This window comes from Dicentrarchus labrax, unplaced genomic scaffold (assembly GCF_905237075.1).
Source record: "Dicentrarchus labrax unplaced genomic scaffold, dlabrax2021, whole genome shotgun sequence".
NCBI lineage: Eukaryota > Metazoa > Chordata > Actinopteri > Moronidae > Dicentrarchus > Dicentrarchus labrax.
The window spans coordinates 3,891,316-3,907,680 of record NW_026136714.1 but is presented as its reverse complement, the minus strand read 5'-3'; the positions used below and the strand labels follow the sequence as shown (position 1 = coordinate 3,907,680).

The 16,365-nt window shown below is 39.7% G+C and overlaps 2 protein-coding genes and 1 long non-coding RNA gene across 4 annotated transcripts; all 3 read right to left on the bottom strand.

The window, feature by feature from the left end:
• Nucleotides 1–589: 589 nt before the first annotated feature.
• gins4 (GINS complex subunit 4 (Sld5 homolog)) lies at nucleotides 590–5,995 on the bottom strand. Of its 2 annotated transcripts, none has more exons than XM_051421749.1 (8): nucleotides 5,698–5,995; nucleotides 5,525–5,611; nucleotides 2,887–3,000; nucleotides 2,706–2,803; nucleotides 2,532–2,620; nucleotides 2,281–2,371; nucleotides 2,034–2,138; nucleotides 590–1,742 (listed from the first exon to the last, which is right to left on the bottom strand). In XM_051421749.1, exons 1-7 carry the CDS (start codon nucleotides 5,794–5,796, stop codon nucleotides 2,042–2,044), a joined length of 675 nt encoding a protein of 224 aa, XP_051277709.1. In that variant the 5' UTR covers nucleotides 5,797–5,995; the 3' UTR covers nucleotides 590–1,742; nucleotides 2,034–2,041. The 2 variants fall into 2 exon arrangements, with proteins under 2 accessions (XP_051277709.1, XP_051277710.1); XM_051421750.1 differs by having other exon boundaries at nucleotides 2,040–2,138.
• LOC127375657 (uncharacterized) lies at nucleotides 5,036–5,517 on the bottom strand. The gene is made up of 2 exons (XR_007887391.1): nucleotides 5,337–5,517; nucleotides 5,036–5,303 (listed from the first exon to the last, which is right to left on the bottom strand). It is a non-coding gene; the product is annotated as an uncharacterized LOC127375657 (long non-coding RNA).
• A 1,375-nt stretch (nucleotides 5,996–7,370) lies between the features above and the next one.
• Nucleotides 7,371–13,005, bottom strand: arid5a (AT rich interactive domain 5A (MRF1-like)). Its single transcript, XM_051422721.1, has 6 exons — nucleotides 12,925–13,005; nucleotides 10,653–10,821; nucleotides 10,515–10,567; nucleotides 9,574–9,671; nucleotides 9,329–9,488; nucleotides 7,371–9,242 (listed from the first exon to the last, which is right to left on the bottom strand). The coding sequence occupies exons 1-6, from the start codon at nucleotides 13,003–13,005 to the stop codon at nucleotides 7,995–7,997; spliced, it is 1,809 nt and encodes a 602-aa protein (XP_051278681.1). The 3' UTR covers nucleotides 7,371–7,994.
• Between the last annotated feature and the right edge of the window lie 3,360 nt (nucleotides 13,006–16,365).

Here is a 16,365-nt window from a genome sequence, read left to right as displayed (position 1 = left end):
ATGTTATTACACCAGTATGTTAGCTGTGAAGATTTATTAGAGAAATCTCTGTATGGTCACCTCAGAGCTGTGTTGTAGAGTGCTGATGTGGCGATTGAGTACATGCAGGTTTACTGTATGTAATTCTACTCTGCATTGTGGAAACTATTCCAGTCATCCCGGGCTCTATTCTCGGACCTATCAATGGACACATATACGACTGAGGCCTGGGTCCAGGTCCCCTGCTTATCTGGCTCCTGTCCTGAACAGGGATCACTGCCCCGCAGCCCTGATGGGCCCTGCGTGTGACGCAGAGGAGGGGTCGGATTACAATCAACTCCCAGCATGCCGAGGAAGCTATTCAAGAATCAGTCCAAGTATGTGTATACATATTGAGTTACATGAAACGTCTACCAGACATCGCCTTCCCACTTACTGAGATGAATTTGAACATCAAACTTAAGGACATTTTGATGGCTGAAGAACTGGTTTACAAGAGTTTATACTGGTCAAGATTAGATCATTACTCACACTGCAAGAACTCAAAGCTGACTGAAGTAACTGCAGAATTGAAAAAATAATAAAATAAAATGCTTTCATAACCATTCAATCGTTTACAAAAGTTTTTATTCATCATCAACATTTTCAAGAAAACTGATTTTATTTTCCAACATATTAATATGAACAACAGCATTCATGCACCCTAAAAGCTTCTCTGTGTATCATCAGCTGTCTTTCCCAACTTGTTTTCCTAGTTAGATCATCTCTCTTTATAAAAAGTGAATTATTCCTTATCTCCCAAAAACACTGGGTAATGGGATTCCACATTGGCTAGATCAGCAGTGCAGCTCAAAAGACCCAAAGACGTCAGTTAGCTGACACGTAGTTCAGTTTTGTGAAGCCCACTCACCCTCAGTCCCCTATTAGTTCCAATTACTGGGCAATTTGTGTGAGGGCAAACAATGAACACTGATTGCTCCCTCTGAACGCTTACATAACAATGTTATTATAACAATTATGTCCCGGAGAAAGACTGTTCCACACATCCTTTTAGGGTATGACTAAAAACACAACCACACAAAAGAAACTTTAAACCTTGAAGCAGCGTTTAAATGCAATTCTACATTTGGTAGCCAAGGTGAAGAGATGGACATCAACGTTATCTGAACATTAAAAGGGTTTCCATTATGTCTAATAACAGAAATGTATATTAATGTAAGTGTGAATGTCATTAAAATATGGCATTCAAAAGAAACAACGTCCCTTTAAACATGCACGCACATGAAGAGGTGCACTTTGGGATGTTGAGCACTATAATGTCAAGTGAACTGATGAAATTTCACCTTCGGGTCATTTGATGCATCTTGTTATTGAGCAGAGGGAGAAGTCTAATAACATGAGTCATCTGGATAAAGTAACAGAAGGAATGATGAATTAGCAGATTAAACAGGACAGTAACACACCGAAATGCATTATAATTATGTAACCAAACGTATGTTGTGACATGATTTCAATAGGTCCAAAAATAACTGCTTTGGTGCACCAGGGTTCGTTCGCCAGCGAGCGGAGTACTGGCTTCAAGACATGGCGCCATGAATGTGTGTTTGCAACCCACAAATTAGTCCATAATCCTGACACCAGTGAGAAAGATGGGCACAATCTCTGCATGTTAATCTTCCTCATCACTGGAATGTTACAAAGAATATAGTACTGCTCATTTTCTGACCTCCTGGAGCCAAAAACATCCTCACCAACAGAAAGACCTGTAACATAAGAAATAATGTGTGTTAGCTGCAGTTGAGTGAAATCACAGGTCTGCCTTGTTTCAAAACATATCGTGCTTCCTATAAGAGATACTTTTCTCCCATAATCTGTTACTAAGAGACAATGAACAATGTAAAAAAAGTCAGCTAAAAATAGATCCAGATGTCACTGCAAAGCAGTTGCTTATGTAAGATCTGCTGAAATGAATTAGCAGATGTCTGTACAAGAGTGTGTGAGGGCAGTATTGAGTTAATGAGAAAGATGACACAGTGGAACTCATTATTGCTCACCTCGACCTTCATATTAACTGCACAGCTCCACTTGAAACAAATGGTGCTATAGTTCGATATCGCATTAGGTGCTGAGAGCCTTCCTCAAGATCCACAACATACTCTCTGACAGAAGAGATAAGAGTAGAGACATCAGTTGTTTTAGTATTGATGCAGAATATATAACATTACTGAATGGGGAAAGGTAACACTGCCACCTGGTGGGCTTTGAAAACAATAATTCAAGTGAAATTTGGTTGAGGTGTACCTCTGATCGTCTGTTTCAGGCTCAACCAAGATGTTTTCCTGTGTCTCCTTGACTCGCAAAAACACAAAGGAGTCCAGGCAGGGCTCAGGCACTGGGATTACAACAGAACACATGGGATTTAGTGTGATGGTCAGTGGAAATGTCAGAGCAAATGCCACCATCTGCCAGCACATGCTAATAGCAGTATTTTGGGCGTGGGTCACCCAAGACTGAACGAATGTAAAGAGGTAAAAATAAAAAGAAGATTTTACCTGCTTTGAGCAGATCTACTGTCTGCAGGTTGGGGGGCATGCGCTTCAGTGCTACAGCCTTCAGGTAGGTCTCTGTGTTGGCATAGTACCTATGTGCCAGATGAACATGTGTCACAGAAAAACAGCAAAAGTAGTTTAAAACAAAGAGCTCTGGCCCTTTTCTACTATACTCACTCTTTGGCAAAGGCAAACTCCTCGGGTGAAAGCAGCGACGGATCTCCCTCCCCTCGAGACTTTTCTCTCTCCAGGACGTGCGGGAAAAACTTTTCAATCTAGACATAAAGAGATCAGGTCATTTTGTCAACAAGTGAGATGAGTGCTTTTATTTTGCAGCCGTATTCTTGACCTGGCTGACCTTCTGCAGACGAGAGCGCAGGTAGCTGCTGAGCACAAAGCGGATCCTGTCTATTTCCATGCGATGGATGCTGGCCTTGGTGTCACCTTTCTTCACCCGCTGCAGGTTGGCTTCCTGTTGGAGGAAAGGTCAGGACACTGTCAGGAATGAATATTTTCTGTTATTCAGGGTGACTTACAATGAGAGAAAAGCAACAGATTTGGAATACGTTTCAATATGACCGTTACTAGAATCCATTTATTGTACAATGATTCAATTATCTGATTAATTGAATAAGTGTGCAAGTACACAGATCCACCTCTGTATCCACAGCTGGATCTGGTATTTAGATTCCAACAGCAGTAATGTAAAAAGTCACACTCATATACAACAGCTTCAAATATTTGCCCAACTAGTACAGAAATATTTCTACAAGCTTTTTATTCAGTGTTCTTACACTTGCCAGAATACACAGTTATTTATACATATAATGAAATTCATAAATAATTTTGGCAGCTTAAGTACGAGGCCCACTGTTGGAAAAACCCTGGAGATTTAGAAAATTCAGTCATAATACTACAAGAAAAATAACATAACATTTCAAGAATGAAGTTCCACTCTTTTGATTTGTAATGCTTCCTGTTGAAAAGCTCAGGGAGGCGGTGGTGTGCTGTACTTCAGACGGGGGGAAGTAAACTCTGTGAGGACACTAAGCCACACAGTGGTGAGATTTACATCAGATGAGAAATGTTTTCAAACTGTTAGTTTCAGTTTTCCACGTCCGATAAAGAATAGTGCTTCTGTGTCTGTCAGATGGTCGTGTCAATGTGTCAATCTAAATAGGACACTATCACATCAGCAGAGTGCAGAGCAATAACATAATGCACAGCAGATTACACAGGACAAACTGCTTGCTTTTCACATCACTTACATAAAACCCACAGAGCTTTAATCACAATGTGAACCTGAGGAGACTGAGGTCCTTTGGTGTGTGCAGGACTCTGTTGGGGAGCTGGAAGCACAGAGAGGGACGGGAGGAGACTGAAGAAGCTGGTCAGGAGGGCTAGTTCTGTCTTGAATTGCCCTCTAGACTCCATAGAGGAGGTGGGTGAGAAAACACCTCTCGCCCTCTGCATGAAACTGTCCCTGAGCAGCTCCTTCAGCAACAGACTGCTGCACCCACAGTGCAAGAAGGAGCATTACCACAGGTCCTTCACCCCAGCAGCTGTCAGACTTTTGTACTGCATATTCATAGCCCTGTGTAGCCTATATTCTTCTGCTATATTAATGCTGTATATATGTATATATAACTTTGTCCGGTGCAATTATTTATTTCTACAACATGCCACTACCACCTGCTGTAACCTGTGAAATATTCTATTTTAACTTAAATTACATGTGTATAAAAATACTGTATATAGTTTACATACAACCCTAATTCTATCTTTTTCTTGTAATTTAATGTGTTTTTTTCCCCTTATCTGCTATGTATGCTATGCTATCTATATCTGTAGCTGCTGTAATAAGTGAATTTCCCCAGTGTGCGATCAATAAAGTCTATCTTATGTTATCTTGACTGAGCTCTGGTCTCAGCTGTCTGGTCTCTGCTAGACCTGGTTATTGACTCATACGTCATTTAACTGGTTTCGTTTTCTTTAAAAATAAGACACAGCACTTACTGGGGAAACCTTTAACTTCAGGTCATCCCTCATTTGACACCCAGGCAGACTGAGCTCATCCGCTTAACACGCAGAGTAATGAAATCTCGAAAGATGACGGCCTTTTCCTCATAATGCGATGACTTTATTCTCGTAATATTACACCGTTTTCTCAAAATATTCAGACTTTGTTCTTGAAAATCTCTTCATACTTCCACTAGGGGTGTAAGAAAATATTAAAAATATTGTATTGTATTGATTTTGTCATAGGTCTGTGATATTACAGGGACTGTGATACATTCAAATTCAAAAAGTTTTTTAAAACTCAGATTTTATGCATATGGTGGTGTGTTTTTCATTACACTATCACCTTGCTTACAGTATCACAATTTATCACAATAAACTTAAACATAACCTCTGTATTGTCAGATCCCTGCCAATAAACAGCCCTAACTTCCACTCCACTATATATTTCTTCACAAAGAAAATGTGTACTTTTTTTTGTTGTTTACTTTACTTCACTTTAAACCACCCACAGCTCAAATCATCTCCACCAAGGTCACCTACCACAGTAAAATGCTGCTTACACGTTTAATGCATCTGCAATAATCTAACAATAAAACATATATAACAGCACAACAGGGACTAAAGACACTTTTACTCTTGATTTTTTTAACAATACTTTTATGTGTAAACTTGAGTAGCATTTTCAAAGCAGGACTTTTACTTGTAAAGACACATTTGCAGTATGTTATTATTACTTTTACTGCAGTAAAGCACCTGAATATTATTACTTTTACTGCAGTAAAGCACCTGAATACTTCCTCCACCACTGCAGTTTAAGTCAATCATGAATACAGATGTTGAGGTACAACCCTGCACCGTACTGTGCCTCCTGTCTGGTGACATTTAGAAAATGTAGGCAGACCTATGCGTGTTTCTGAACATAGTTTACAACCCACACAGGGTATAGGAAGAGAGGTATTCCCCGTTTAATGTACCATGTGAGTCAGCTGCTCCATCACACACTCCACCACCTCGGATTTGTTCTCCAGCAGCTCCGGTGAGAACTTCTCATTCAGCCAAGCCTGCGGGAGACAGAGAGGGTCGATGAGAGGCGTTACATGTTGTCTGTATGAAGTGTTGTGGCCCCTTCATGTCACTGTCAGCTCACCTCTTCCAGTTTAGCAATCAGCTCCGCCGGGGTCATAACATCCTCCTGGCTGACATCTTGGTGGACGTCGCTGCCATCATCAGACAAAGCGTCCGACATACTTTTATATTTTTACCGTTACGGAGTAAACCGACAAAAAAAAACTGAGCTTAACAGACACTTAAACTCTATGTTTAACTTTTAAGTTAAACTGTATAGCGATACAAACGGAGTAAGTATTTAAAGTTTACTAAAGAGACAGGCGTTAGTTTACACGGCAGCGTGTTTACTGGAGAATCTCCTTGTTTATTCGCGCCACTGGAGCTCTTCTCGCGAGATTTTAATTATGCTTTGCAACCCTACCTTTGACTTGTAAGGCAAGGTTCCTCGTAGGTTGTAGTGTGTACCGCCGATTAATGCGATATACAATCAAATACTTCACTTTATAAAGATTAAAGCAAAGTGTTTGTATCATAGTTAGTGTAAATATCTGCCTCGCCTACTGTAGGAGGTGGGTTTTTAACACTGACCTGGGAGCAGTGCTTCCTGCGAGTCTGAACTCAGGGTATATTTTAATAAAAGTTTTGTTATGACAACATACTGTGTATTAGAGCTGCTCGATAATATGGAGGGTTTTTTTGTAAGTATAAAAGAGTATGAGGGTGCAGCAAAATTCATTTTGAATTAAAATTGAATCTGCATTGCATGAAAACCTGTTTTTGAAATATGATTAAAGATTTATATTATTCTACAATGAAAGCATGAAATATGGAAGTATTTAAAGCCTGTAACCGGGGAACACAGCATTAAACCATGTTATTATTTACCCACACTCAAAGAAATAAAAATAATAGTCAAAACATGGAAGCCAGTTTCCCTCAAAGATGACCAAAGTCAACATGTCACGTCTCCTCTGCACAATTGTGTCTCTCCTTCACTCATCTGTATTTCTTATCAGCTTGTGTGAATTTAACAGAAATGCAATCATTTGCCTCGTTTGTTCCAGTCTTGTTTGTGACCACATTGTGGCCTGCAGCAGTATCTTGTTTGTCTGATTTCCTCTTTCTCTTTCTTCCTCATTGCTCTTGCCGCATAATTCATTGTTATTTTCACCAGTAATGATCTTACATCCGCTGTGGCAATACCACTGTAGTGAGAGTACTGCACACTGTTTCTCACACGGGTTATCGGTGCTACATCAGACTGAGAGCAGTCGGGTTGCACCACAACCCGGAGGACTGTTGTCAGTTTGAAAAACAGATTAACAGACAATAATAACACTGCCAAGAAAAAGGTTTGTCCTCAAAAACAACATGAAGTGAACTCTGAAGTCGGAATAAATAAGGGATAAAAATCAGATTTGTGTAAAATTGAGCTTGAACAGCAGTGCATAGTGACAAAGTCCTGCATATTATATATTATAGATTAAACTGTAACTCACAAATGTCCTTTAGTCTCTTATTCACTGATGACCTACTCATTTACATGAGAGTTTACATTTGTCCCTGATTAAAACAAATAAATAAAACGGATACTGCTAATATCCTATCCTATCCTATAACTAATAAATCCAGTGACAAATTGATGAATTACAAACTGATTTAAATATGAATAAACAATTCAGAGAAAACATTTCTTATTAAGATTAATGCTGTTTTACAATGGGAAGAAATCAGCAATATTTCAAACAAAGGTTTTAGTATTTTTTATGTTTATTTATGATTATTCCTTACTTTCGGTTTAAATACATATGAATGACAATGAGATGTAACTTTAATATCTTTTAAAATATTTAACACTGATGCATGGTACATACAATATTTATACAGTATCATTATATTGAGCAGACGTCACAGTACAGTACAGTGAGAGGGTTCTTTGCTTTGAATACAAAGTATTGAAATTGTGCGTAAAAAATGGTTTTGACAGAATTTAACTTAAAAAGGTGTGTTTTAAAAGATTTGACATTCAAATGTGTAGCCTATATTTATTTCCTGTAGGGAAATTTACAACAAGATATTTTATCTTGGGTAAATAACTTAATAAAATAATATTAAGTTAATGATAAAATAATGCAACCTTCTGATGCATTTTGATGGTTCAACATGTTTAACTGTGAGGCTAGAAATATCTCTAGCCATCACAGAAACACTTTGCCACTGGGGGTGGCAGTGTGGGAAGCCACAGAACTTACACATTTGTGTACTAATGCCATGTTTAAAACACAAGTAGTTAAGCAATACAAAAGTGGACCAACAAGCTCAATGGCATTTTTGTCAAGTAACAGTTATTGAAGTCTGGAGTTGGAATACAAAGAATCACAGCTTGTGAGGATAAATGGGATTCATGGCAGGTAGGGCATATCCAGTTTGAGTATTAAACAGAGGAATGGAGTAGGGATATGGGTAAACAGCAGGCCCAATGAGAGCAGAGTGAGCCGGGCTCACTGGGACATGGCGGTACATTAGCTGAGATGGAGATAGTCTCATCCTGTTGGGGTGAAATGCAGGGTACAATGGAGGTTGGTGCCGATTGTCTCTCCCTGATTTGTCGTAGCTTGACAGGCGCGTCACCTGCAGGCTGGCGTTGGAATGGGACAGACTCTGCTGAGTGGTAGGAACCTTTTGTAGTATTGTCCTAGATTTCTCCCGCTTCTCCATCTGATGAAGCCACGGTCCCATGTTGTGCTTCTTTGCATAAGTCAAAGAGTCGTCCTGCTGCATCAACCTGACCTGGTGCATTTTAGGGTCTGTCCGAATAGGAGCGGGCCGCAGAAGCTGTGTAGATTTTGGAATAACCTTGGTGAAGCTAGAGTTAGAGGTTGGAGCCCACTCAGATTTCTCAGGGAAAGAGAAGGGTGAGTAGAAATGATGGGGGAAATCTCTGACATTCTCAAAGGGGATTTGCTTCAAGGCAGAGTCTTTAATCTGGCCTTTGATCGAGTCTGCAGACTGGGAACTAACGTGAGAAACGTATTTATTTTGTCTTGCAGGGTCTTTGGATATCTGACTACGAGTCACAGACTTGCTTTCCTCACTACAGCTGGATGTACTTTTCTCAGAGCTGGAACAGTTATGGGGTAGCTCAGAGCTTGATGCAGGTTTATCTTCATTCCCTGCTGCACCGTCCTCTGATGAAACCGAGACAGGAGAAGGGCTGCGAGAAGAGGAAGAGGATAAAGGGACCGGGGAGCCGTCAGAGGAGTTGCCGTTCTGGCTGGAAGAAGCGCGGGCCGGAGACTGGGAGCAGTGAATGACGGAGGGCCTTTCTTTATCCTCGCTCTGAGGACTCAGTGGCAAGTTGAGGCTGGCCTGAGCCATTCGCTTTTTTTTCTCCAGTGGAGAGATGACCTCTCCAGCAGCAGATGGAATATGAGCAGGCCAAGGGCTGGATGTGGGGACCTGGACAAGGTGGGCATAGACAGATGTGCAAAGACTGGTGGGGGCTCTGTTTGGCTGAGAGCAGTCCGGATGGTGTCTGTCGGGCGTGGGGGCCCAGAGAGCGGGGTGAGGATGCATCACTGCTTCACTTTGGCAGGCAGCCTCTGGACTTCTCTGGGTGAGTATCTATAACATAATAGAGGGGTTGCTTTAAGACACATTGTGTACCAATACAGATTGCTGTATTTTTGATTAATTTTAACAGATGTTACCTCAGAGTCCATCTCTCTATCTGAGTGAGTCCTTTTCCTCTTCCTCTCAGCCTTGTGGACCTTGCCATCCAAATTTCTCTTATAAGGCTTTCGTGGTTTGCTTGGAGGCAGAGGTTTGTCTTCCTCTCCTTTTATGTGTCTTTCAAAGGGCAGCACCAGCCTAAAGAAATTAAAATTTCTGGTTATGAATCGGTTGATGTAGCGATTGCATTGACAGGTTTAGTTAGAAACAGAACCATCCTCACTTCTCATAGTGTCTGCGAGTGCAAGTGGCAGCGCTGGTGCTACCTGGACTTCCACCCAGTTCATCATACACTTTCTTCCATAGACGTCGCGCTGTCACCTGTTGGATAAAAATGTGCAAATGTAACAACCCGTCGGTAATGCTTGCACTATTTTTCCACCAAAATGTGTGGAAAGTCACTGACAGTTCACACCAGGTACGTAGTGACACGTAAAACCAAAATGCTCAGGGTCTTCTTCCCTATCACAAACTAAAGGGCTGCTTAGTTGTGACTGCCACCAAGGGGCCAAAAAATGTGCAAATGATCATTTATGATGTTTTATTATCTATTTGCTGCTTTATATAGCTGCATTTATGGAGGAAACCACTGTAGCATTTGCTCCCGGTGGTTGAGAGAAACATAATGCAGCTGTTTACCTGTTACATTCTTACACCTTAAAACCCCTGAGATAGCTTGCCTTCCGTTCTGATTTCCGTCAGGCGCTTGCACCCCGGCATACCCGCTTTCACGTCTGCTTTTAAAACAGTTATTGGAGAAAATAGGTGGCTGGTTACCCTTTAAATGCCATGTCTGCTGGTTTTCAGTACTGAAAGAAAACTTTCGTTTTTAACTTTATGCATATGTAGGCGGCGTATATTGTTGGGTTTACGCTCTGGGACACAGCGGCGGTGGAGATGGTGGTGGCGGGGGGTCACCTCTCTCTAGAGCCCCAGCCCTGCTCTATAGTGTCATTTCAATATGAGTCGCTGTCTCAGAGCTTGTCAAAAAGTGTCAACATCAAAGACAACAGATACAGCGTGAGCTCTGCAGCCTAAATGTCCTCCTGTGTGGTAGAAACCACCGTGTCACAGTACCTGACCTATAGCTGATTTTCCACTGAGAAACCTGTAAACACTGAAGCCTTCAGTGAAAGGATTATCAAATAAAGAACTTGTACTTACGGAATCATAACCCCCAAGTTTCTCCACGGCTTTATAGATCCTCCAAAGATTAACTGAAAGTGGGAAAAAAAACAAATTATTTTCACTCAAATTCCAATTGAATATTGTGTTCATTCAACAGCCAGCTTAGGAACTCACTCTGCTTGAAGCCCAGATGTGGGATCCTTTCTATGGGTGTACCTCTGTCCTTCATAAAAGAGTGCAGACTTGAAACAAACGACTTCTCCTCCATCTGCACTAGACTGGGCCTCGCTTCTTCCTCACACTCAGTCATGGAGTCATGGATCTCAATGACAGCGGGGGAAGCCTAGCGTGGAGAAAACACGTACATGGGAGAAGTTTTGCATCAAAATCAAGTGGCTCCTGTAAATGCAACACGGTCCACTGCACTTATATAGAAACCTGTTTTACAGTTGAAGGTATTATTGCAGATGGGAAAAAACGAAACAGAGTCATCTCATGGGATGCAAATGTTGAAATGAAACATCAAAATCAGAGGGTAGGGTTTTACCGCTACTTTCAATAGATAACCGCTATACATCCTGTCTGGAGAGAAAGCAGCAGACTTGTGGGGTTTTTGGTCTAGAGTTGTCTGTCACTGGTATTGCAAATGTCACTTTGAAAAACAAACAGAGGCCAAAAAGAAATGTAGTAAAAGATGTATATCAGTGGTGATAATAAGCCAGACTTTGAATAAAGATAGGCTTCTGTGTTGTAATATCTAAAAAAAACAACTGGTTCCATGGTTGCTGTATTTCTGCAAAACTAGTGTACATAACTTGGAAGAGATTTAAGATTCTAAGAAATTAGAATTATCAAGTGTGATTATACCCAGAACTTCGGTACAAGAAATTGACAATGTCACTATTTGTGGTTAGCAAGAAAGAAGAAATGAAACAGCGAAGGCATGCAGAAATAAAATCATCAGTTGGAGAGATTTCAAGAAGAGAAGTACAGAAGCAGCAAGAGACTCAAGAAGAGAAACTGTTAATGAGGACAATATGGTTACTGTATATCGTTACTGTGTGAACACTGGTACAAACACTTCTGTTATTGTGTTATTCTGTGCAGTGAAATCGTAGATTACGGTATTTCACACACACATATTTAAATGTGAAATTTCACATCGCTACTGTGTCGATTAATTTCGATAGGTTGAATGTCAAAAGAGACCGCAATGGACAATGTCAATATTTTACTTTGAATCACCACACGTAGAAGCTGCTTTATTTCTGAGGCAGTCATTGTAAAACAAAACGGCTCTGGGTGGTTTCATATTGAATCAAGTTCCTCTATGTGGTTCCTGGTTCCGAGAAGTAGGCCTCTAAGAGTGAGTAATAGTGAAGGTGCAGGCCTCTAACCAAGATAGCCCCGACTGAGTCACAGTTGAGTGGCTCCACACTGCTGTTCCCAGCCAACAGCCAACAGCTCTGACTTTCCACTGTTATTCTGTATCACCTGCTTTTCCTTCTGCTGATATTATGTTTGTGTTAAAATAGAGTGATGTCTAAAAATATCACATTTCACAAACCAGTTTGAATTGCCTGTGTTTCTAGAATTGGGACTGGCAGATAAATGTGGAACCTGCATCTAGAATTATGAGAAGCTTGCCAAATTTTTGCTTGGGATCTTAGAAAATTCACCGGTATTCACGAAGAACATTTTAACTTTCAGTTATTGTTCTCAGATCTGATTCACAAAACTTTCAGGTTCGTGCATCAATGGTTGCCTACAGGAAACGTTTGCACTCGAAGCCACATACTGTAGCCCCTTTGCTGCAGATCTCACTCGAATATCATTGTGAAACATTCAGTTGATTTCCACTAGATGAAATTTTTTGGAAAACCGTGTGGGTGATGTTGATGTCAATGTGTTGATATGTGATTCTCACAATGATTGTGAGTGGCGTGCTGGATTGATGCAATCGGCAGGCCAGAAGTCACCACAGAAACCACCAGGCTTTCAACTAACATCAGCTTTTGGAAATTTGATGAGCTAATTTGTGTTTCTCATATTGTACCTCTCATTTCAGTTACCAGAATAGTGGCTGCGAAGACCTCTTGCAGTTTCTGTATGTGCAATGAAATATTGTGGTGTGTCTTATGGAGTGAGATGTGCGTACGTTCTTTCTCTCAGAATACGACGCACAAGAATCACTTATTCCTTGTTACTCATTTCACAATCAGCCACCAAGATGAAAAGACTGTACACACACACACAATCAGCACTTCAAAAAATTTGCTACTATCTCAAATTCACTAAAAAAGGGAAATGAAAACACAACGCATAACATCTTTCTGAGTAGTCATGTCTGTAGTCACTGATTAACTGTAACTGATGGAAATTGCCCAGACTGCTGCCAGAAGGCCAACTGACATTTTATCAGCAGTGACTGAGGTTAGTACAGTACCTGGTTGTCCGTCCCCTTCTCTTCGTCACTGGCTGCTGTTTGTTGTGACGTCTCGCTCTGGTCCTCTTGAGCTTCAAACATTGACATGAGACACACATTTACAACTTGACATAATTTACATTGCATTTAAAATTCAAAGAGGAACCAAGCACAAACACATATTTCATAAAAAAGAAACTATTCAGAGTGATTTGCATCACTGCTGGGGATGGAGTTCTGGTAGTTTGTGTGATGGTCAGATGATCGATCAGCACAAAAAGTTGAAATCTGAAGAACATATTGTCAACTGAGTGTGATATAAAACCACAGGTTGCAAAACCACTTCCTGCTCATGAACAAAACCGCTTGTATACTGCACTGTATGATATTGTAACATGTAGACTACAGTATTTGGCAACAGTGAGACAATCTTAAACAACAAGCTACAATGTGAAGCACTGTTATTCCCTGTATTTAGGTAAGCATGAGAGAAGATGGTAGAAAAACACTGATGTTACTACTGGTAGGGGAATATGAGGTATTGAGAAATCAATTTTATTTTCAAGTCTTAGAGCTTTGCTATGTGCTCACCTCAATATTCAAAAAAATCCACTAATATTACAACTTTAGGAATGAAATGTACGGTAATTCTGAGAATGAAATGTCAAACCTCGTAGCCCTCCACCCACAGTGATATCGTCTGTGTGCAAAACCAATATGCTTCTCTTTTGAGATCACTTATTTCCTGTGCTGCGGCTTGAACCTTTAATTCTGCTTTCAGTAGCCCCTGACTTCTCCATTTCATCCGTTGAAGACATATTTTTTGACATATTGTATTATTTCTCAAGCCCTTGCGAACAAACGCTGTTACTTGTTTGTTTCTCTGCGTATCAACAAGTGCAGATTTTTTAAAACCAGATATTGATCACAGTCATAATATTATGAAAGAGTCACTGTGGCACTTGCTTAAGAATGAGGTTAAAAATATACGCCTGAGGCATTAATAGTTTCTTTCTTTTTACGATAAATGTAATGTACATTCCTTTCCTTTTGCAAAAGCAGACTTATGTCCGTACAGTTTTTCATGTATTGTACAAACAAGGTCATTTAAAGTGTTAATATGTTATCAAATTCAATATGGCTAAAACTATACAGTATTTAACCCATTGCAGTAAATACATCAAACAGTAAATATGAATTGAATCGGGCTTCAATAAAGTTAAAAGTGACACTCACCCATTTCCAGAAGCTGCCTTCTCTGGCTTGACAGTGTTTTGTGACAGTAATTCATGTGGCACCCTCTTCAACTTCACACCACGAAATAGGAAGGTGTCTCCACACAACAGTTTCATTGGTCGACTGATCGCTCTGCAGCAAATGAGTCTGGGAAACTGAGTTTTTTTTTTTTCTGTCGTTTAAGTCTCACAATGTCTGTTCTCTGTTTCATCTCTTGAGTTTCAAAAAACAACAGCTGTGTTTAAAATTGTGGACCAAACTCTGCATTTCATACCATATATGTAGTTTATTATTTATTTCTAGATAGATAAACATGAGTAAAATGATGTTGGTGTCATGTGTTTTCAGTGTTCATTACTGCTTTTGTATGTATTACCACATATTATTGTGAGAAAATACATTCAAGAAGTGACTAATAAAAATGATATGTTAACTTAAATAAGTGTGTTGGTATAGTGATATGATTAAAACCTGGTCACTTTCGGTGTCCAGACTGGACTCACTGGGAAGTGAAAGAAACGTTCAACCCAGCCCAAATAACGCTTCAAATGTAGGAATAACATTTGATGTCTACATTATTAAAGCAATGTAATTTACCCACTTACTGTCAGTGCTTGAGTGAGGATCAAATATTTCTTGGAGCTGGTTCATTACTGACTCATAAACCATCTATTACACAATGAATAAAATAACAGAACCAAATCAGACTGTTTATTTTCATTAAAAAAAGGTCAATTTCAGTGTTTTATGTCACAATGAGATTTTACTAGGTCCCAAAAATGTGTGTAGCTGCATAGAAATGAATATTATGTTTAGACATAAAAGAAGTGTGTTTAAGTGGTTAAAGATAGAGACAGTTCCTGCTGTCTTAAAACAACTTCTTAGAAGTACAACATGAAGTATTAAATACCACAATGACTTAGCACTCTGAAAGCCTCTTCCTTCCTAAATGTATTATGAGTTTATGGAGGATGTTAAAATAAAGCAGAACGCGGGGAAGGTTTGTTAAAACGGAAGTATTATTTTGAGCGTATCACTACTGGTTATGGTACTAAAGGCAGTTTTATTTGATGCAGTGTAACAGTTTAAATAGTAAGTGTGTTTTGACCACACTCAGGATTATTTTTTTGGATGAGGTCGTAATGTACTCGGTACAACAGTGATCATACAGGGTCCTGGAGTACACTTCTACATTACTGCAGCAAGATGAGAAGTTATTAAGTTACTCTTTAAGCACATTATTTTTAATCCATTGTGTTCATCATGTGGTTTGAAAATAAAAAAAATGCTCAACACTGACCTAAATGTGCAGCACATGAAACCGCTGCTATTCTGACCTAAGAGGACCGAAAACCAGCTGCTGAAATGACATTGTTTAGTATTTAAACTGGACGTATGGGCTCATAACAATAGCTAAGCTGCACAGAAACCCATTCTCTAAAAGCTCTCATGTAGGTAAATGAAAGTTTTGAGGACTGGTTTGTCTCTACAGGGATTGAAGACTTTACATTTTAAGGAACAGGTGAATCACTACTTCTTTAAAATGGTTTCTACTGACCATAGGTATTGGTTAAAAATAAAATGCCAGGACAATGCAGAAGTAGCCCTTTCCACTATGATGATTGAAAAAAAAGAAAAAGAAAAACGGTCAGCTATTTCTCTACTACCAGTAATGAGTCAGAGGGAGTTGTCTTGAGATGTTCTTTATGGCCACATGTCACCGTCCTTGGAAAACATCAGCATCTTTTTAAACCCCATTTTATACTATTTTATCACACGGTCACATTTAAAACTTGAAGTATTTTCCCTCCATTTTCCTACAACTGTCCCACACTCAGTGAACGTACACTGATCTCGTGCTAATCACACAGACGAGTAATGAAGCTGCACGACACTATCCACATTTCCTCCGCATGTTTTTGATCTGTTTAAAAAGGGGATGCCCTATTCCCCCATCTGTTGCGGATAGACTATGACATTTCAAAATGATTAACATTTAAATGTCAAAATAACCAAATATCTACAAACTGTCCAAATCTCAGAGGGATTTTTTTTGTTTGATAGATACAAAACAAGTTTTTTTTTTGTTTTTGTTTTTTGAGAAATTGTAATTGTCGAGGTGATCAACAGAGCTCTCTGCAAAATGGAAGACATGATATTCACGCAGCTCCCATGTGAAGGGACTGACTCACACAGAAATGAGATCTTAAAACAGATATGTAAATG